The sequence below is a fragment of the Mustela lutreola genome, chromosome X (genome assembly GCF_030435805.1).
Source record: "Mustela lutreola isolate mMusLut2 chromosome X, mMusLut2.pri, whole genome shotgun sequence".
Lineage (NCBI taxonomy): Eukaryota > Metazoa > Chordata > Mammalia > Carnivora > Mustelidae > Mustela > Mustela lutreola.
Genome location: NC_081308.1, coordinates 20,213,988 through 20,236,911, shown reverse-complemented (window position 1 = coordinate 20,236,911; position 22,924 = coordinate 20,213,988). Strand labels below are relative to the sequence as shown.

General features: G+C 38.4%; 1 protein-coding gene and 2 non-coding genes across 4 annotated transcripts in view; 1 reads left to right on the top strand and 2 right to left on the bottom strand.

The window, feature by feature from the left end:
* POLA1 (DNA polymerase alpha 1, catalytic subunit) overlaps positions 1 to 22,924 on the bottom strand; it is a 305,904-nt gene that overhangs the window by 234,481 nt on the left and 48,499 nt on the right. For both annotated transcript variants that reach the window (XM_059157006.1, XM_059157005.1), the window contains exons 23-26: positions 21,964 to 22,063; positions 11,491 to 11,615; positions 5,362 to 5,511; positions 4,822 to 4,944 (exon numbers count right to left, since the gene is read on the bottom strand). In XM_059157006.1, the coding sequence (XP_059012989.1) occupies positions 4,822 to 4,944; positions 5,362 to 5,511; positions 11,491 to 11,615; positions 21,964 to 22,063 (498 nt within the window). The remainder of the gene's footprint in view (positions 1 to 4,821; positions 4,945 to 5,361; positions 5,512 to 11,490; positions 11,616 to 21,963; positions 22,064 to 22,924) is intronic.
* Positions 7,440 to 7,546, top strand: LOC131822270 (U6 spliceosomal RNA). The gene has a single exon (XR_009350152.1). It is a non-coding gene; the product is annotated as a U6 spliceosomal RNA (small nuclear RNA).
* Positions 12,400 to 12,529, bottom strand: LOC131822403 (small Cajal body-specific RNA 24). The gene has a single exon (XR_009350261.1). It is a non-coding gene; the product is annotated as a small Cajal body-specific RNA 24 (non-coding RNA).

Genomic DNA, 22,924 nt, shown 5'->3' with positions numbered 1-22,924 from the left:
CTTCTAATATACCACAGGAAGAGAGAATCAGTTGTTGTAAAAGCAAAAAACCATAGGCAAAAAGCACAATATGAACCCCGAGAGAGCAGTTACCTTTGAGGAAGAGAAAGAAATGAGAGAGGGTACGGGGAACCAGTCTTTAGATATCTCTATAGTAATTTGCTGCTTTTAATTATCTTTTAAAAACTACGCTTTCTAAGAAAAAAAGACTGGAAAAGTGAAATTTTCTCTTATTTCCAGATAAAGATGAAAGTCTCCCTTAGCACTTAATTATAAGATTCTCCATATGCATTCATTCTCTTTCACCACGGACACCAACAGAGGCCTCCTCTTGGGCCCATTCTGAAGGGCTTCTGACAAGTGCAAGCACAATGCCAAAAAATTCCCAGGAAGGCCTGCCTAGACTGCAATATTTTCATGCAATGATTTGGATAAATTTTCTAAGTGCACTAGTTTCAGCTCTGAACACCAGTGAAAGCTAGGCAGTCTACAACTGGTTGGCAAAGACTCATGTCAGCCTGCAGGGTGAGAAACTAACAACACATGGGCTCTACACACAAATAAGAGAGCATACGTTCACTTTAAAACACAACCAGAAATCCAGGCCAAAAATCATTTTATCAAGAGCACAGAAATAACAGACTGCAGTACTAATTATTCCATAAAGACAAATATTACCATTACACTAAGGATTATGCAATAAGTATGCTTATAAGTAAAGACTAAGTTTAAAATCCCTTTATAAAAAATCCAAATTATCTATCAGAATCATTTCAATTCTCTTTCAGTTAGCCTGATACTGTGACCAAGTCATGCACTGTAGTTTCACAGCCAGATATATGAATTTAGCTATGTGATAAAAGAATTTGCTTGCTATGACACACACAGTGATTGTTCTTATCAATAAAAACTTTGTTCAAGAAAATCACCATATTTAACACTAAACAGATTAGACTATTACAATCCTTTGGTCCAGTGTTAGCCTTTAACAGTTTCAAAATTAATCAAAGTCGAAAATTTGGACAGATTTCTGTCACTAAATGGCCTTCACTATTGTTCAGAGAATAAAACCCTTAATTGATTAATGATCTCAGGGTGTCTATCGCCATCTAGTGAACAATCACTTCAATTACTACACCAGTCACTTGACAACCCAATCCGTTGTCTGGGTGGTTTAAAATCGAAGTCTATGTAGTGCTATCAACTTGCCTAGCATCTTTTTTGGTCTCTCTATACATACATTGAGAACAAACACAAGTACAGGCGATATTTATACTGATTCACTTTTGAGTGTCTATAAACTTAAGTTTCCATATTACTTCTCTGGAAACACTGACTTCATTATTTTTAAATAACTTGCACGCTATGAGGTCTCTCATACAATTCTTTAACCATTAACTAATTCCTCTACCACCGAGCAATTAAAAATCATAGAAGAGCTTAAAGTGTGAAAAGATCACACCTGGGAAAAGACAATATTGATATCCATTTGACACAACTATTAGCATTTTTATTATAAACCTGTTTATGAAAGTACAATTAGTAATTACCCTGAGTACTCTAGCAGCCATAATACATTTGATTACAGAAATTATTAGGTCACCAGAGCCAAAACTGCATGATTCCAACAAAACTGAGCACACACAAAATAGACTTAAAAACAAGAAGGGAGTGGGGCTTACAGCCTCCCCAGACTGTGTATTAATCCATATTCAAATGTAAAATTTTATAATCTTTTCAGATGACATGCTACCACATCTCCTTCTCATTCATTGCCACTTGAACCTTAATCTAATTGATCCTACAACAACTTGAAAAGCAAACAACTTCTAAGATCTTCAGGTTACTGAATTATTTTGTCCATTCCATCTTCTTACAAAAAAGACAACTGTGATCAGTTACAAAGGTATTCCAAATTTCAGCCAACTGACTCTCATTTTATACTTCACCCCTCGTATCTCTTTAATAATCAAGAAACGTTTGAAATCACAAAGGCCTAATAGTATATATGGAAAATGCTAGTAAACCCAAAGATCAACTACCACAGAGAATATTTCTATCCACCTGTGCTAATAATTATCACCAATACTTTAACAATCAGTTTTATTTTAGGAAATAATTTCTGTAGGTGGTTGTGAATCTTCTTCTAGAAAAGATTTCCAGGGAGCAACTGGGTAATTATTATTTCTCATTAACCTCACATTACTTTCAAGGCCGACTTTCCGCAGTTGTTATATATATATTTTTTTATTTGTGAGAAGGAGCAAAGGGGAAAGAGACAAGGGGGAAATGAGAAACCAAAAATTTAAATCACATACGATTATTTCTATATTTGTTTGAAACTCTTTGCCTTTCAGTAGAGAGCAGAGGGGATTTTTTTATAGTTTACTAAGATTTGTTACTGCTATATTTTATACAACAAGAAAAATAAAAATCGAGTTTAAAGACCCTATTAAAGATCAAGCTAAACAAAAATACTGCCCTTAAAATACAATGGATTAGGGGAGTCGGGGAGATCGCTGGACAAATTTGGGGCTTATCATTATCAACAGTGCCCTTTTAAGCTTGTGGATTTCTGAGCCAATGCAGAAAATGTAACAACAGGGATTTCCCAACAGCAAGAGGCACTCTCCAAGGGAGTAAATTGTCAACTATTGCCTCTCGTGAGAAACTTAAGAGTAACCTTGATCCAATCTCAATAGTCAACCTATGTATTATCACCCAGTTGGGGCATAGTGAGTGCATTTCCTAATACAAAAATAAGATGGTATTCTATCAGAAGCCACTGGATACATACACAGAAATAAAATTTAAATAATTTTTAAGTAAACTTAGCCTAAGAAACTGAATACATCCTTCCCTCACTTCAACTAGCCCCTAAAATCCCTGTATCTTCCCATGTAAAAAAGGGCCTGTGTCTTGAAAGGAGTATCAAAAAAGATGTCCTTCAAGGACTAAGAGGTAGAATATAAAGCTAGAAGCACAGCCATGAAAGACATGGTGAGATGGGGCAGACAAACCTACTGTAGTAGAAGCCTTACAATCAGGAAAAAAATGGATTTCAATTCAAAACAGTTACTTACTATACTTCACCTCTTTGAGTCTTAGCTTCCCTATCTGCAAAAGGGGGAATGTTATGAACTATACCAATTAATTCTTAAGGAAAAAATTCATCTGGAAGCTTCTCACATATTGCTGGTGTTTAATACATGTTTTGCCCTTCCTCACTGTGCCCTAAGTCAAGTCTGTGAGACAGGGCTGTCAAGAGAAGAATGGCTCTGAACATCCTGTTTGTTTCATGCCAGACAGACTGCCATTGACCAATACAGGAGCCACTAGCCACATGTGGATAATTAAAATTTATTTTAATTATAATTAAATTTAAAATAAATTTAAATAAATTTTAAAATTTATTTTAATTATAATTAAATTAAACTCAAAATCCAGTTCCTCCACAAGTCGACACTAGCCAGACAGCAAGTGCTCACTCACCTACTTGGGCCTACTGCATTATCTAGAGAACATTTTCACCATCTCAAGTTCCACCAGACAGTGCTGGTCTGGACTCTAAAGGAGGGGTCAGGAAACATGTTTGCTGAAATGGGAAAGATGGCTAATATTTTAGGCTTTGCAGGCCATGCAAGTCTCGACCCTGACTACTCAATTCTGCTATTGCAATGCAAAAGCAGCCACAGGCAAAACATAAATAAGTATGGCTGTGTTCCAATAAAACTGTATTCACAGAAATAGATGGCTGGCTGGATTTAGTCCATGGGCCATGGTTTTGCCAACCCCTATGCAAAATGGTCTGACTTCAGACCCTCAAAATTAATATTCTGCCCATAACCATGAACTACTTCCTTAAGACTGAGTAGTCTCAAATCTACTGAGGGGAATCAATAGTTTACTGGAGTGAAATGGAATCCGGTATTTAACATAACTACTCTTTTACAAGTTAAGAAAAATTCAAGCATGTGGGGTTAAAGCAGGTAAAGCTTATAGTGTTTACAAATTGACAGTATCTCAAAACTGTTTGGTATCCGACTCATCTTTCTAAAGCCAACAATTCTCAATCCGTAACTTCACTCCTCAACTATTCCTGGAATTGTGGACTTCTACATCAAACTACTTAATAGGCGTAGAGATCTATTACAAATCTCAAAGCCAAAAAAGAACTCCTAATCCCTCTCTCCCAGATTTCTCCATCTTAGTAAATGGCTCCATAAGCTAACCGGCTGTGGGACTAAAATGGAGGCATCCTCCTCGATATCCTCCTTTCCCTCACACTCCAACCTGATAAAATCAGCAACCAAACTAGCTCCCTTATGTCACTCATGTCACCTCCTAAAGAACCCTTCCCTGACCAATCTAAACTAGCCATCTTAACATTAAACTAGCCCACTACCTTGATTTAATTATCTGAATAGCATTTACTTCTATCATATTCTTATTTTTTGTGTTTATCACTCATTTACAGTCTATTTTTCCAAACTACCCTCTCCCCAACCCAAGTCCCCACTGCATGCCACTCTACACCCCCTGTTCTACATAAAAATGTGACCCTCATGATGCAGGGGCATCTTAGGTCTTGCACAACACTCTACCCCCATAACAATACCTGGTATAGAGTAGACACTCAATAAACACTCTCTCTCAATGGATGAATGAACACATCCTTACTTAAAAAACTATCTGTCTCGAATTTGTCCTAAGAAAGGGGCATTTGAATCTATATAACTGGGCAACAAACTTGGCTCTCCCAGATTATAACAGGTCATAGTTAAAAAATAAACTCATCTTTAGAGATGTTATATCATTTACCTCCCTTCCTTTGTATGTCACCAAAGCAGCCAGTGGTTTGGCGTAAAATCTGCTGTAGGAAAATCCCAGGCAGCCATACATACTGTTTGCTGTGAGCTTCAAAGCCTTCTGTCGAATGTCATACTGCAGGTCACACAAGGACAAAAGGCAACAATATTTGTAGATGCTTAATCATTACATTAGAAATCTTTTTATATCACCAAAGAAAAGGAGAAACCCTCAACATCCCTGAAAAAAAAAAAAGACCTGTCAACACACTCAACCCATCCTCCCAGATCCATGATTCCCTGATCTTCTAGAAGCAAGTCAACACAGATTCCAAAGCTCCCAGAAGTCAGAAGGATTTTATTCAGATACAGCTTTTCAGACAGAGATATCTTCCACTCTGAGGCATTCTAATGGTTTTTTAATGGTTTCCTGCCCAGAAACTTAAAATAAGCCCATGTAATTACCCACAGCATCATGTTTAAATCATTCCCAGATAATCAAAGTCTGAAAGCTGAGACTGTCATTTGGATGTCTCTTAGTGAAAAGATATACCTGAAGAACAAGGTCTGGATTTAAGTCTTGCTGTTTCATTAGTTGTTTGACTTGTTTTCTCCTCTCTACCAGCTTCCGGATCTCTCTGGGCAAAATGCCCATTTCTAAGTTTGGGTCTGGCAGCTCAGGAATCTGTTCTTGTTCTCCATCCTGATGAACACACAACAGAAATTTCAGACAAATCAAACTATCATAAAAGAGATTTCTAAAATAATATTTTGTGGGAGCTTTACGTGATGATTAAATCTTGAAAAGCTACTTTCCTGCTTAAGCATAGGTCAACAATATGTGGGTGGGAGAAGAAAAAGCAGAGAACAAGTCAACAATGGCCTCTTCTCCCACTTCCATCAGCCTCATTCCCAGTATCTCCACCCCTCTCATTACTGATTAATGTAGATGTCATTTAAAGGGATCAATTTTTATATATACTCCTCTCTTCAGCAAGATTGGGGAGCAACATATTTGGAGAAACTGCTTCTAAAATAAAAACAGTGACAGCTCTAGGATTTAAAAAAATGCAACCTAACTACAGTTTTAAGTCAAATGTACTCTCAAGCAAAATGCCACACAACTTTTACAACTATGGAGAATTGTGGCAATTTCTGTAAATGTTCTACAATAAAAACTAAAACCCTAAATACTAAATCAGCAAATTTCTGATTTTTGAAAAGTAACCAGCAGTCGTCTTATACTAAATTTATAGAAGCAAAAAGCAAGGAAAGCATTAGACCATGTTTCTGAAGCTCTATTAATTCTATTAACAGGCCACAGTGAAAAGCCAGGCATGTTTGCCCCTTCAAAGGTTCAGAATTAAAAATAAACGTCTTGCCTTCAAGTATATCAACTCAATGCCTTTTGATAACCCAGCCTTTACAAAGTATCTGATTTTATAAAGATCAATATTTTCAAATGAACAATCTTAAAATAGTAACAGGGACCTATTGTTTTCCAATACAGCAGACGATGATAGCAAACCTATTAAAGAGATCTTGGTACACAATTCCAATTTATTTATAACAGCTAGAGAGGTCAGATAAAAAGTTAACTGAAAGGATCTGGAGTCAGGAAGTTTACAATCCATGCCCAGCTCTTCCACCACTAGCTGTGTGGCACTAGCTATTTTGAAGACTACACAGAAAAATGATACAGAATCTACAAACTGGCTACATGTATAGTATTTCTTAGGTAACCTTTAAGGTCCACTCCAACTCTTAAATGATTCTCTTATATATCCGGAATCCAAACTGGAGAGCTCAAATAAACAAACCAGTACAGTGGGACTCAGGAGGCTGGATCATGACGATTATCACAAGGCTGACACAGTAGCAGGACAGAGCCCCATGAATATTATTTAACCAATGTAGTCACTACCTTTTGGGGATGTCTACCCAATACCTTCTCTGGACAATTATCCTCTACTACCACAGAAAGACCCATCCTTGGCAACTGTATTTGTACTCTGTAAACCCACTCCTGTGGTCACAGCTGATGGGAACAGGTATATCACCGGCCTAAGCAAGCCTTTAAGATTCTCTCTTCTAGGGGCGCCTGGGTGGCTCAGTGGGTTAAGCCGCTGCCTTCGGCTCAGGTCATGATCTCAGGGTCCTGGGATCGAGTCCCGCATCGGGCTCTCTGCTCAGCGGGGAGCCTGCTTCCTCCTCTCTCTCTCTCTGCCTGCCTCTCTGCCTGCTTGTGATTTCTCTCTGTCAAATAAATAAATAAAATCTTTAAAAAAAAAAAAAAGATTTTCTCTTCTAGGTAGACAGAACTGGGGCTGGAAAATAGCTCCCAAAACATGTAGTCAGAATTAAAAGACATGTAAAATCAGGAGCAAGAGGACAGACATCTTCGGCCACATGTACAAAGAAACAGAGAAAAACAATACAGAGAGATAGCGTATTACTTTACATCCTTTACTGTTGGAGAACCACATCTACCAGCAGTCAATCATATAAGCCTTATATATGAAGAACCACACATTAAGTTATTAAGTCCTATATAAAATTGTTGACTAATCACTGGTTAGATTAAATCAATGTGAAATAATTCAAAGCCATTCTTTTAAAAAGGCTGTTTGTGTGCTCGCTTGGGCAGCACATATACTAAAATTGGAACGATATCGAGAAAATTAGCATGGCCCTTGTGCAAGGATGACATGCAAATTCGTGAAGTGTGCCATATTTTTTTTAAAAAAGGCTGCTTATGAGTACAATCAGTAACAAAGCCTTGCGTGACCAAAATTTAGAAGAATTTAAAATATAAAATTTGAAAGAATAAAAATAGCAAGTGTTCGAGATGATGTGGAATGACTTACAGTCATGGCTAATGGGGGTGTGTAACACGGTATAACTACTTAGGAAAATAATTTGGCAGTTTCTTTTCAGTTAAACATCCACTCCTGATACAAACCAGCAAATTCCCTCCCTAGGTATTTATCCCCCAAAAATGAAAGGACATGTTCACAAAAACACAAGAATAAGAATGTTCACAGTTTTACTAACAAAAGCTAACCTCAACAGGACACCTGGGTGGCTCAGTCAGTTAAGGGTCCAACACCTGATTTCAGCTCAGGTCATGATCTCTCATGGGTCCTGGGATCAAGCCCCGAATCAGGCTGAGCTCAGCAGGGAGTCGGCTTGAAGGTTCGCTCCCTCTACCCTTACCCCCCTGCTCACTTGCGTGCTCTCTCTCTCTCTCTCTCAAATAAATAAATAAATCTTTTCAAAAATAGTAACACTGAAAGTCCAAATGCTCATCTCAGGAAACCAGATAAAGTATGGAATACTTCTCAGCAATACAAAGGAAAGAACTACTAATAATGCAACAGCATGGATGAATCTTGAAAACATTACACTGAACAAAAAGCCAAATCCAAAAGAGTACATACTGTATGGCTCCACTTATATGAAGTTCTAGAAAAATCAAAACTAAGCGATGGTGATGGAAGTCACATCACTGGTCGACTGATGGGAGAGGGGCCTAATAATAAAGGTACAATGACATACCAAAACAAATGGGATGAAACTAACATAATCCTTGCAGAGAAATTTATAGCTGTAAATATCTATATTAACAGAAAAGATCTCAAATCAATAACCTAACTTTCTACCTTACAAAAGTAGAAAAATAAAGTTTAACTAAATCAAGAAAGCAGAAAGAAGGAAATAATAAAGATTAGAATGGAAATATAGGACAGAGAGAAAAATCACCAAAACCAAAGTTCGTTCTTTGTAAAGATCAGCAAAACTGACGAACTTTTAGCTATGCTGATAAAAAAAAAAAATGACTTGGGCGCCTGGGTGGCTCAGTGGGCTAAAGCCTCTACCTTCAACTCAGGTCATGATCCCAGGACCCTGGGATCGAGCCCCCACATCAGGCTCTCTGCTCAGCAGGGAGCCTGCTTCCTCCTCTCTCTGCCTGCCTCTCTGCCTACTTGTGATCTCTGTCTGTCAACTAAATAAATAAAAATCTTTTAAAAAAAAGTTTTAAAAAAAGTTAAAAATTTTTTTTTAAAAATGACTCAAATTACTAAAATCAGGAATAAGAGGGATATTAGTAATGATCTTAAAGAAATAGTTATAGGTGAATAGTTTGAACAATTTTATACCAACAAATTAGATAACCTTACATTAAACAAATTCCTAGAAAGACACAAACTACCAAAATGGACTCAAGGAAAAATAAAAAACATGAATAGACCTATAACAAAGATTGATTGGAAATTAAAAAAAAAAAAAAAGACAAGCCTTACAACCAGTTAATTTCACTAGTGAATTCTACCAAATATTTAAAGCAGAATTAACATTAATCCCTCACAAATTTTCCAAAAAAAAAAAAACCCCAAGAAAACAAAAAACCAGAAGAGGAAGGAACACTTCCCAGCTCATTCTATGAGGCCAGTATTATTCTAATACCAAAACCAGGCAAAGACAAAACAAGAAAAGATAGCTATACATCAAAAGCCCTTATGAGTACAAGAGAAAAACTCTTCAACAAAATACTAGCAAACTGAATCCAGAAGCATTCAAAAAGGATTATACACCAAGACCAATTGTAACTTATCCCAGGAACACAGGCTGGTTCAACACATGAAAATCAATATCATTTACCACATTAAGAGAATAAAGGATAAAAAGTACACGATCATCTCAATATATAAAGAAAAAGTGGTTGACAGAATCCAACACCCTTTCATGATAAAAACATGCAACAAACCAGGAACAGAAGGGAACTTCCACAATCTGATAAATACAAACCATGGAAAACCCTTAGTTAACATCATACTTTTTTTTTAAGATTTTATTTATTTATTTGATATATAGAGAGAGATCACAAGCAGGCAGAGCAGCAAGCAGAGAGAGAGGAGGAAGCAGGTTCCCCGCTGAGCAGAGAGCCCGATGCGGGGCTCGATCCCAGGACCCTGGGACCATGACCCGAGCCGAAGGCAGAGGCTTTAACCCACTGAGCCACCCGGGCGCCCCAGTTAACATCATACTTAATAGTGAAATAAAGACTGGATGTTTTCCCCCTAAGACCAGGAACAAGACAAGTGTGTCTGCTCTTGTCAATTTTATTCAATATTATATTGAAGGTTCCAGCCAAGGCAGTTAGATGACAACCCAGTTCCCAAAAAAGAATAAATATAAGGCATCCAGATTACAAAGAAAGAATTAAAACTACCTCTATTGGCAGATAACATGATACCGTATGTAGAAAGTCCTAAGGAAAAATCCTAAGGAATCCACAAAAATACTAGAAGTGATAAATGACTTCAGCAAGGTTGCAGCACACAAGATCAATCAATATACAGAAATCAGTTATATTTCAGTACACTAGCAATGAATAATCCAAGAGTAAAGAAAACAGTTATACTTAAAATATCATAAAAAAGAATGACATATTTAGGAATAAACTTAATAAAAGAATTGTACTGTGAACTTTCAGCAAAAAATAAGAATGAAGTACTAATAATTGCTACAACACAGATGAATCTTGAAAACAGTAATGCTAAAGTGCTATAGCTACTCTGAAAAGCAGTATGGAGGGTATGGACTTAAAATCTTGCCATTTGCAACAATGTGGATTGAGCTATGGTGTATTATGCTAAGGGAAGTAAGTCACTCAGAGAAAGACAAATACCGTATGATTTCACTCATATGTGGAATTTAAGAAACAAAATAGACATAGGGGGAAAAGAGAGGCAAACCAGAAAACAGACTCTTAACTGTAGACAACAAACTTAGGGTTGCTGGAAGGTAGGTGGGCAGGGGCTGGGCTAGATGGGTATTAAGGAATGCACTTGTGTTGCACACCGGAGGTTGTATATAAGTGATAAATAACTAAATTTTACTCCTGAAACCCATATTATACCATGTTAACTAGAACTTAAATAAAAATTTGGAAAAAAAGGGGGGGGGCACCTGGGTGGCTCAGTGGACTAAACCTCTGCCTTCGGCTCGGGTCATGATCTCCGGGTCCTGGGGTCGAGCCCCGCATCGGGCTCTCTGCTCAGCAGGGAGGCTGCTTCCCCCCACCCCTCTCTCTGCCTGCCTCTCTGCCTACTTGTGATCTCTCTCTGTCATATGAATAAATAAAATCTTTAAAATTTTTTGAAAAAAAAAAAAAAAAAAAAAACAATATGCTAAGTGAAATAAGCCAGACACAAAAGGTCACATGATTCCAGTTACAAGAAATGTCCAAAACACACAGATCTATAGAGGCAGAAAAATTGGTGGTTGCCAAGGACTGGGAGGAATGGAGGGACAAGAAGGAGGGTACAACTAAAAGGTAGGGTTTCTTTGAAGTATAATGGAAATGCCCTCAAATTGACTGTGGTGATGGTTGAAAATTCAGTGACTGCACTAAAAGCCCTTAAAGTGTGTACTTTAAATGGATGAAATGTATGTGAATTACATCTCAATAAAATTGTTAAATAAAAAGATATAGAAACACTGTGAGTTTCCATCTACTCAACCTCTCCCTTTTTGATCACTTTTCACCTTTAGACCACTAAGAAAGGAAACATTATATACTTAAGAGGAAAAACTAGAACACTAACCCCTCTGGTTCTCTTTCTTCTTTAAGCATGCTTTTAATTTCAATTTGAAGAGGCCTCATATAAATACAAACCTCTGTAATTTTCTGTGCCTCTGAAGCAACTCTTTGCACTGTTGTAAAACAAATGTTGAATTCTTGAATGATGGAAGGATACAAACTGTTGAAGTCCAGGAGCAAAATAAACTTATCATAAAAACCTGCAACAAAAAAGCCACGTTACAAAAAGTCTTTTTAAAAAAAGCAGATGGGAGAGGGGTTAAAAAATAAGGCAGATTTGTCAAAACACAACATTAGAAGTACTGTACAATGAAGTACATTAGAAATGATACACTAGCAAAAGGAGCAACTTATACCAAAGGAAAAAAGTCATCAACTATCACTCCATAAAAATGCCTTGTATTATAGTAAAAACTCAAGTCACAAAAGAGGAAAGAAGACAATGTGTCTCACCTTGAAACCAACTACAACAAACGATCCCTTCCACAGCAATCTCCAAGTATACCATTATGATGGGCAAACACCTTCTCCTATCGATTACTTCAGATACTTGTGTCTGAAGTGTTGTAAAATTCTCCTTCAGGCAAGTATTCCCTCCCATCTACCGTGCCACCTTGACTCCCAAAATGTTTAGTGATCCATACCAGTGAGTAGTTGGATATATATTTTTTTACCATCATACTTTCATTTTTTTAAGATTTTATTTATTTATTTGACACAGAGAGAGAAAGAGACAGTGAGAGAGGGAATACCAGCATGGGGATCAGCAGAGGGAGAGGGAGAAGCAGACTCCCTAATGAGCAAGGAGCCTGATGTGGGGCTTCAGCACAGGACCCTGGGATCATGACCTGAGCTGAAGATGGACACTTAATGACTGAGCCACCCAGGTGCCCCACCACCATACTTCCCAAGAATAAAATGGGAAGCCCACTCACCTGTACACAAACGGTGTTGAAAGCAGACAAGAGATGTGTGAATATGTATAAATGTCAGTAGTGGAACGATCCACCCTTTTCACTTGCAAAGGGTGAACAGAAAGCTACTGTATTCCTCTAGGACATTTATAAAGAGTTATCTTCACCTTAAGAAGAAACTGTATAAAAATAAATGTCCACTATTAAGAACATAAAAACAACAACAAATAAATACTGATAGCAAACTCTGTGTCAAGCACTATACTAAACAATCACTTTGTTCCTTAAGTCCCTGTGTGGTAGATACTCTTTTATTTTTATTTTTTTTAAAGATTTTATTTATTTATTTGAGAGAGAGAGTAAGAGAAAGAACACGAGAGGGGAGAGGGTCAGAGGAAGAAGCAGACTCCCCGTTGAGCAGGGAGCCTAATGCGGGACTCGATCCCAGGACTCCAGGATCATGACATGAGCCGAAGGCAGTTGCTTAACCAACTGAGACACCCAGATGCCCCAATACTTTTTTTTTTTTAAGTCTAGTGTAGTTAACATACAGTGCTACACTAATAAAAGAGTAGATATTATTCCTACCTCTATTTCACAGAAGAGGAAAGGCAGGCTTACAAAAGTTCAAGAGGAATCCCAAGATCACAAAGGCAGAATTTAAGCCCAGATCTATCTAATACCGAAGGACTATTAATCTGTTTCAAAACAACTAGGAATAAATTCATTTTGTCAAAAACGTCTCTGACACAGAGTTCAAGTTAGCTGAGAAAATTCCATTTTTCCTGTACAATAATGTAAATATACTTAGCACTCCTTAACTGTACCCTTAAAAATAGTTAAGAGGGAGGGCGCCTGGGTGGCTCAGTGGGTTAAGCCTCTGCCTTCAGCTCAGGTCATGATCTCAGGGTCCTGGGATAGAGTCCCGCATCGGACTCTCTGCTCAGCAGGGAGCCTGCTTCCTCCTCTCTCTCTCTCTGCCTGCCTCTCTACCTACTTGTGATCTCTGTCTGTCAAATAAATAAATAAAATCTTAAAAAAAATAGTTAAGAGGGATAAAAAGAAAAAGATCCTTTCTAACTCTGTGTACCACAAAACATCTTCTTTGTCATTAATGACAAGGGGGAGTACACTCCTGTTCAAAAGCTCAATTTGGTGGTTACTGTCTGTACTTTCTTTTTTTTTTTTTTTTTAAGATTTTATTTATTTATTTGTAAGAGAGAGAGTGAGTGAGAGCGAGCACAGGCAGACAGAGTGGAAGGCAGAGTCAGAGGGAGAAGCAGGCTCCCTGCAGAGCAAGTAGCCCGATGTGGGACTCGATCCCAGGACGCTGGGATCATGACCTGAGCCGAAGGCAGCTGCTTAACCAACTGAGCCACCCAGGCGTCCCTGTCTGTACTTTCTTGAACTCTGCTGTCCAAATGAACTGGTCCTGGCAGCTCAGTCTTGAACTCTGTTGTCCAAATGAACTGGTCCTGGCAGCTCAGGCAGAGGCTGTACCCTCTACAGTAGATGGGAGAAGACAAAGACAAATAGCTATAAACTGGACTAGGTGTTAGCAAACTACACACAGACCGAATCCAGCCTACCCCGTCTTTTTGTACCATGCATGAGCCAAGAATTGTGTTTACATGTTTAAGTGGTTGAAAAAAAACTTCAAGAAAGAGTACCTCATGATACATGAAAATTATAAAAGATCTGAAATTCAATATCCACAAACAAAGCCTTCTTGGAACATAGGGGGAAAAAAAGATTTGTATTGAGGACAGACGTAAGATGGCGGAGGAGTAGCAGACTGAAATGACAGCAGATCCTAGGACTTCAGATAGATAGTTATCAAACCATTCTGAACAGCTACAAACTCAACAGGAGAAAGAAGAGAAGAGCAGCAATTTTATGAACAGAAAATCGACCACTTTCTGAAAAGTAGGACGTGTGGAGAAGTGAATCCAGAGCAAGGGAAGGCAGACCATGGTGGGGGCGGGGCGGCTCCCAGGAAGCGGCGAAGAACAAAATCAAAACCTTTAGAAGTCTGCTCCACGGAGGGACATGGATCCAGAAGCTAAGTGGGCGGTAGAGCCCTCATGGGGACGCTGTGATGTTGGGTCCAGCAAGGTCACAGAAGGACTGGGGGTGTGAGCATAGCAGAGCTGCTAGATGTTGGAGAGGGGAAGACGACTACAGAGACAGAGCTGAGGAGTGAGCTCTCAGCTTGGGGTTACCTTAAACTGTGCTCCATGGCACAGTCGGGTCACTGCACTTTGAGCAGGGACCTCACAAGTGACAAAACCGGGGAGATTCACCTTCCTCCTCTGGGAGGAGAAGTGCAGCAAAAATCCGCTGGGTTTGGAGACTCCAAACAGGGCTGTGAGCCAGAGATAGAAATGCTTAGCCACAGGTCGTGTGAACTTGGGAGTGCGTCCAGAGACCAGGGTGATGGGAGGAATTGACTGCTTATTTCTGAGGGCGCACTGAGGAATGGGGCCCAAGCTCTCAGCTACTCCAGGCCGGAGATTGGGAGGCCGCCATTTTCATTCCTGTCCTCCAGAGCTCTACGGAAAGCATTCCAGAAACAGAAGCTCCCGAGAGCAAACTGGAGCAGGTTACTTAGCCCAGCCCCTGGCAAGGACAGTGTAATTCCGCCTCAGGCAAAGACATCTGCGAATCACTGCAATAGGCCCCTCCCTCAGAAGATCAGCAAGAACATCCAGACAAGACCAACCTCATCTACAAGGGAGAACAGCAGAACTCCAGAGCTAGAGGAAACATAGAATTCATGCCTTTTCCCCATGATTGTTTAGTCTTGCAAAGTTAATTTTTTTTATTTTTTTCTTATTTTATTTTGATAACTTTTCCTCTTTCCTCTTTTAACGTTTTTTTTTTTTTTTTTTTAGATTTTATTTATTTATTTGACAGACAGAGATCACAAGTAGGCAGAGAGGCAGGCAGAGAGAGGGGAGGATACAGGCTCCTTGCTGAGCAGGGAGCCCAATGTGGGGCTTGATCCCAGGAACCTGGAATCATGACCTGAGCTGAAGGTAGAGGATTTAACCCACTGAGCCACCGAGGCGCCCCTCTTTTAACGTTTTTTGACTAGTTTATCTTAACAATAGCTTTCTAAAAAAAATCTTTTTAAACCTTGTTATAGTTATATTTTATACCTTCATTGTATTTAACCTTTTTTTTTGTATACATATAGGTGTTTTTTTTTTCCCTAAAAAATTTTGGGATACAATTTCTTCTAATACATCAAAATATACCCTAATATAGCACATGGCTTTGTTCTAGTCTCCAGCCTGAGCACATTTCCTCCTCTTTTGTTTCCTTTGTCCAACCAACCTATCAATTCCTTTTTTAAAAATTTTTAAATTTTCATCCGTACAGTCATATTCCGTCCCTTCACCATGTTTATACTTATTTTTACATATATGCAAGTTTTTCTTTCTTTAAAATTTTGGGAAGTAGTTTCTTCTAAAAGACCAAAATACACCCAAAATCAAGTGGGTGGCTCTGTTCTAGTCACCAATCTAATTTATATTTTTTTTTTCTTTCTTCTTTTTTTTTTCCCTTTCTTCTCCCCCCAGTTTTGGTTTTCTCTGATTTGGTTAGCGTACATTTTTCTGGGGTCTTGGCCACCCTTTTAGTATTTTATTCTCTTGTTCATATATTCCTAACTGGATAAAATGACAAGGCAGAAAAACTCACCGCAAAAAGAAAAGAACATGAGGCAGTACCAACAGCTAGGGACCTAATCAATACAGACAATGGTAATATGTCAGAACTAGAGTTCAGAACAACAATTCTCAAGGTGCTACCCGGGCTCGAAAAAACCATGCAAGATATTAGAGAAACACTTTCAGGAGAAATAAAATCCCTTTCTGGAGAAATAAAAGAACTAAAATCTAACCAAGCTGAAATCAAAAAAAGCTATTAATGAGGTTCAATAAAAAATGGACGCCCCTGCTGCTAGGATAAATTAAGCAGAATAGAGAATTCGTGATATAGAAGACCAAATGACTGAGAATAAAGAACCTGAAGAAAAGAGAGACAAACAACTACTAGACCACAAGAGGAGAATCTGAGAGATAAGTGATACCATAAGATGAAACACTATTAGAAAAATTGGGATTCCAGAAGAAGAGAGAGGGGGCAGAATGTATATTGCAGCGAATTATAGTAGAGAATTTCCCTAGTATGGCACAGAAAACAAGCATCAAAATCCAGGAGACACAGAGAACCCCCCTCAAAATCAATAAACAAAGGTCCACACCCAGTCATCTAACAGTGAAACTTAAAAATCTTAGTGACAAAGAGAAAATTCTAAAGCAGCTCGGGACAAGAAGTCTGTAACATATGATGGCAAAAATATTAGACTGGATGGGGCACCTGGGTGGCTCAGTGGGTTAAGCCACTGCCTTCGGCTCAGGTCATGATCTCAGGGTCCTGGGATCGAGTCCCGCATTGGGCTCTGCTCAGCAGGGAGCCTGCTCCCTTCTCTCTCTCTCTCTCTGCCTGCCTCTCAGTGTACTTGTAATTTCTCTCTGTCAAATAAATAAATAAAATCTTTAAAAAAAAAATATTAGACTGGCACCAGACTTATCCACAGAGACCTGGCAGGCCAGAAAGAACGGGCATGATATATTCAGACCACTAAATGAGAAAAATATGCAGCCAAGAATACTATATCCAGGGCGCCTGAGTGGCTCAGTGGGTTAAGCCACTGCCTTCGGCTCAGGTCATGATCTCAGGATCCTGGGATCGAGTCCCGCATCGGGCTCTCTGCTCAGCAGGGAGCCTGCTTCCTCCTCTCTCTCTCTCTGCCTGCCTCTCTGTCTACTTGTGATCTCTCTCTGTCAAATAAATAAATAAAATATTAAAAAAAAGAATACTATATCCAGCTAGGCTATCATTGAAAATAGAAGGAGAGATAAAAAGCTTCTAAGACAAACAAAAACTAAAGGAATTTGCAAACACCAAACCAGCCCTACAGGAAATACTGAAAGGGATCCTCTAAGCAAAGAGGGAAGCATAAAAGTAGTAGACCAGAAAGGAAGAGAGACCATACACAGTAACAGTCACCTTACAGGCAATACAATGGCACTAAATTAATATCTTTCAATAGTTATCCAGAATGTAAATGGCTAAATGACCCAATCAAAAGACACAGAGTGTCAGAATGAATAAAAAACCAAAACCCATGAATATGCTGTCTGCAAGAAACTCATTTTAAACCCACAGACATCTCCAGATTTAAAGTGAGGGGGTGGAAAGCAATTTACCATGATAATGGACATCAAAAGAAAGCTGGGATGGTAATCCTTATATCCGGTAAATTAGAATTTAAGCCAATCTAATCTAAAATTAGATTTTAGACTATAATAAGAGATGAGGAAAGGCACTATATCATACTCAAAGGGTCTGTCCAACAAGATCTAACCATTTTAAATATCTATGCCCCCAACATGGGAGCAGCCAACTAGACAAACCAATTAATAACAAAATCAAAAAAAACATATCGATAGTAATACAATAGTAGTAGGGGACATTAACACTCACCCTCACTAAAATGGACAGATCATCCAAGCAAAAGATCAACAAGGAAATAAAGGCCTTAAATGACACACTGGACCAGATGGACATCACAGATATACTCAGAACATTCCATCTCAAAGCAACTGGATACACATTCTTCTCTAGGGCACAAGGAACATTCTCCAGAATAGATCACATCCTGGGTCACAAATCAGGTCTCAACTGGTACCAAAACACTGGGATCATTTCCTGCATATTTTTAGACCACAGTGCTCTGAAGCTAGAACCAATCATAAGAGTAAAGTTGGAAAGAACTCAAATACATGGAGGCTAAAGAGCATCCTACTAAAGAATGAATGGGTCAACCAGGAAATAAAAGAAGAATTGAAAAAATTCATGGAAACAAATGAAAATGAAAACACAACCATTCAAAATCTGTGGGACACAGCAAAGACGGTCCTAAGAGGAAAGTGATACTAGCCTTTCTCAAGAAACAAGAAAGGTCTCAAGTACACAACCTAACCCTACACCTAAAGGAGCCGGAGAAAGAACAGCAAAGAAAGTCTAAACCTAGCAGGAGAAGAGAAATAATAAACATTATTAGCAGAAATCAATGAAATTGAAACCAAAAAAATCAGTAGAACAGATCAAGGAAACTAGGAACTGGTTCTTTGAAAGAATTAATAAGATTGATAAACCCCTAGCCAGACTTATCAAAAAGAAAAGAGAAAGGACCCAAATTAATAAAATCATGAAAGAAAGAGAAGAGATCAAAACCAACACCAAGGAAATACAAACAATTATGAAAACAAATTAAGAGCAACTATACGCCAGCAAATTTGACAATCTAAAATTCCTAGAGATGTACAAACTACCAAAACTGAACCAGGAAGACACAGAAAACCTGAACAGACCCATACCCAGTAAGGAGATTGAAGCAGTCATCAAAAATCTCCCAAAAAACAAGAGCTAGGGCCAGATACCTTCCTAGGGGAATTCTATCAAACATTTAAAGAACAATTAATACCTATTCTCCTGAAACTATTCCAAAAAAAAAAAAAAATGGAAGGAAAACTTCCAAACTCATTTTATGAACCCAGCATTACCTTGATCCCAAAACCAGACAAAAACCCCACCAAAAAGAAGAATAACAGAGCAATATCCTTGATAAACACATATGCGAAAATTCTTACCAAAATACTAGCCAAGAGGATCCAACAGTACATTAAAGGGATTATTCACTACGACCAAGTGGGATTTATTCCTGGGGTACAAGGTTGGTTCAATATCCACAAATCAATCAATGTGATACAATACTTAAAAGAACAAGAACCAAATGATACTGTCAATTGATGCAGGAAAAGCATTTGACAAAGTACAACATCCTTTCTTGATCAAAACCCTTCAAAGTGTAGGGATGGAGGGTACATACCTCAATATCATCAAAGCCATCTATGAAAAACCCACAACAAGTATTATTCTCAATGTGGAAAACTGATAGCTTTTCCTCTAAGGTCAGGAACACAGCAGGGATGTCCACTATCACCACGGCTATTCAACACAGTACTATAAGTGCTAGCCTCAGCAATTAAACAACAAAAAGAAATTAAAGGCATCTGAAGCAGCAAAGAAGTCAAACTCTCACTCTTTGCAGATGGTATGATACTTTATGTGGAAAACCCAAAAGACTCCACTCCAAAACTGCTAGAACTCATATAGGAATTCAGTAAAGTGTCAGGGATATAAAATCAATGCACAAAAATCAGTTGCATTTCTGTACACCAACATCAAGACAGAAGAAAGAGAAATTAAGCAGTCAATCCCACTTACAACTGCATCCCAAACCATAAGATACCTAGGAATAAATCTAACCAAAGAGGCAAAGAATTTGTACTCAGAAAACTATTAAGTACTCATGAAAGAAACAGAGGATGAAACAAAAGAATTGGAAAAACATTCCATGCTCATGGGCTGGAAGAACAAATATTGTGAAAATGTCTATGCTACCTAAAGCAATCTACATATTTAATGCAATCCCTATCAAACTACCCAAAATTTTTCTTCAAAGAAATGGAACAAATAATCCTAAAACTTACATGGAACCATAAAAGACCCCTAATAGCCACAGGAATGTTGAAAAAGAAAGCCAAAGTTAGTGGCATCACAATTCCAGACTTCAAGTTCTATTACAAAGCTGTAATCATCAAGACAGTATGGTACTGGCACAAAAACAGACACAAAGATCAATGGAACAGAACAGAGAGCCCCGAAATAGACCCTCAACTCTATGGTCAACTAATTTTCAGCAAAGCAGGAAAGAATGTCCAATGGAAAAGAGACAGTCTCTTCAACAAATGGTGTTGGGAAAATCGGACAGCCACAAGCAAAAGAATGACCCTGAACCATTTCCTTACACCACACACAAAAATAGACTCAAAATGGATAAAGGACCTCAATGTGAGATAGGAATCCATCAAAATCTTTGAAGAGAACACAGGCAGCAACCTCTTCCACCCCAGCTGCAGCAACTTCTTCCTAGAAACATCGCCAAAGGCAAGGGAAGCAAGGGCAAAAATGAACTACCGGGACTTCATCAAGATCAAAAGCTTTTGCAGAGCAGAGGAAACAGTCAACAAAACCAAAAGACAACTGACAGAATGGAGAAGATATTCGCAAATGATGTATCAGATAAAGGGCCAGTATCCAAAATCTATAAAGAACTTACCAAACTCAAAACCCAAAGAACAAATAATCCAATCAAAAAATGGGCAGAGGGGGCAAATAATCCAATCAAAAAATGGGCAGAGGGGGCGCCTGGGTGGCTCAGTGGTTTGGGCTGCTGCCTTCGGCTCGGGTCATGATCTCAGGGTCCTGGGATCGAGCCCCACATCGGGCTCTCTGCTCCGCAGGAAGCCTGCTTCCCTCTCTCTCTCTGCCTGCCTCTCTGCCTACTTGTGATCTCTGTCTGTCAAATAAATAAATAAAATCTTTAAAAAAAAAAAAAACAAACGAAAAAAATGGGCAGAGGACACGAACAGACATTTCGGCAAATAAGACATCCAGATGGCCAAAAGATACATGAAAAAGTGCTCCACATCACTCGGCATCAGGGAAATACAAATCAAAACTACAATGAGATACCACCTCACACCAGTCAGAATAGCTAAAACTAATAAGTCAGGAAACAACAGATGTTGGAGAGGATGTGGGGAAGGGGGAGCCCTCCTGCACTGTTGGTGGGAATGCATGTTGGTACAGCCACTCTGGAAAACAGCATGGAGGTCCCTCAAAAAGTTGAAAACAGAGCTACCCTGTGACCTAGCAATTGCACTACTGGGTATTTACCCTAAAGATACAAATGTAGTGATCAAAAGGGGCACATGCACCCGAGTATTTATAAGAGCAATGTCCACAATAGCCGAACTATAGAAAGAACCTAGATGTCCATCAACTGATGAATGGATAAAGAAGAAGTGGTGTACATATATATACACATACACACACAATGGAATACTATGAAGCCATCAAAAAAAATGAAATCTTACCATTTGCAATGATGTGAATGGAACTATAGAGTATTATGCTGAGCGAAATAAGTCAATCAGAGAAAGACAATTATCATATGATCTCCCTGATATGAGGAATTTGAGAGGCAGAGGGTTTCGGTGGTAGGGAAGGAAAAAATGAAACAAGATGGGATCGGAAGGGAGACAAACCATTAGAGACTCTTAATCTCACAAAACAAACTGAGGGATGCTGGGGGGGTGTGTGGAAAGGATGGTGGGTTATGGACATTGGGGAGGGTATGTGATATGGTGAGTGCTGTGAAGTATGTAAGCCTGACAATTCACAGACCTGTGCCCCTGGGGCAAATAATACATTATATGTTAATAAAATAATTAATAAAAAAAGCTTCGTATTAATTCATGACAGATGACTGGCCAACAAGATTTTCACATGAACAGAAGACAAAAATAAGGTCAAAACAAGACCTATTTGCTAACCTACAAAATATAATTCAGGTCTTGGAGTTTCTCAAGCCTAAGTCTGCATTAAAAAATTCCTTAACACCAGGGGAACGCCACCTGCTGCACAGCCTTACCAGCTTTGGGGTCCAATACCAAGCCTCCAGCATAAGCTGCTTTCTTAGGTCCTTTCTTATATTTATTGGCATCTCCATCTATATCTTCATCTTCATCTCCCTAATATCAAATGGAAAAGTTACTTCACCAGCCAGCAACTAATTAACAATTAAGAAGTTTTATGATTCCCCCCTTTCCAACTGCAATACACAACTCTAACAAACGTTCTTTAGTTTTAGCTAGTGGTCCTGCCTGCGGGGAACAACAGTTACTATATTATGTTCATAAACCCAAATGAATGCCAAGCATGGGAGTCACCAAAACACTATACCTCTAAGTTTATAAATATGCAAATTCTACTTTATTGAATTCACAGAACTTTTTATTTTTTAAATCAATGGATACTAAAATTACAATGCTTCATATTATATAAAATCTAATACAGTAAGAGTCCTCTTAAATTCATTATTCTAACAATCATGATATATAAATATTAAATATTTTATATGATCATTATTTTCACTAGTGTGGACACCTTAAAGTAAGTTTGTCCATATACTAAAAATTCATTTCCAAGTAGTTCATTATTGATGAATACTCAACACTTCAGAAGTCAAACTCCTGTAAGTTAACATTCTCTATACCAGTTTTGATAATGTACATAAAACAAATACAAGTATTTGAATCATCTTAACATTAACTTCCCCTCTTTGAGTCAGTTGCTATCAGTGATGACAAAACGGTAGCTAAGTTTTATTTCCAATATCATGGAGGCCATTTCAGAAAACTCAATGTGGTGACCTAATTCTATTAGCATATAAAAACACAACAAAGCCACAAAAAATAAAGGCTCATGCATTTAAGGAAATAAAAGGTTTAACTGGTATCTAACTCTGGATACAGCTAAGATGACAAAACACTTTCCTAGTATGATCACCCTTCAGAGACTCAATGCTGTCCTCAAAGAATTTCGTATTTTAC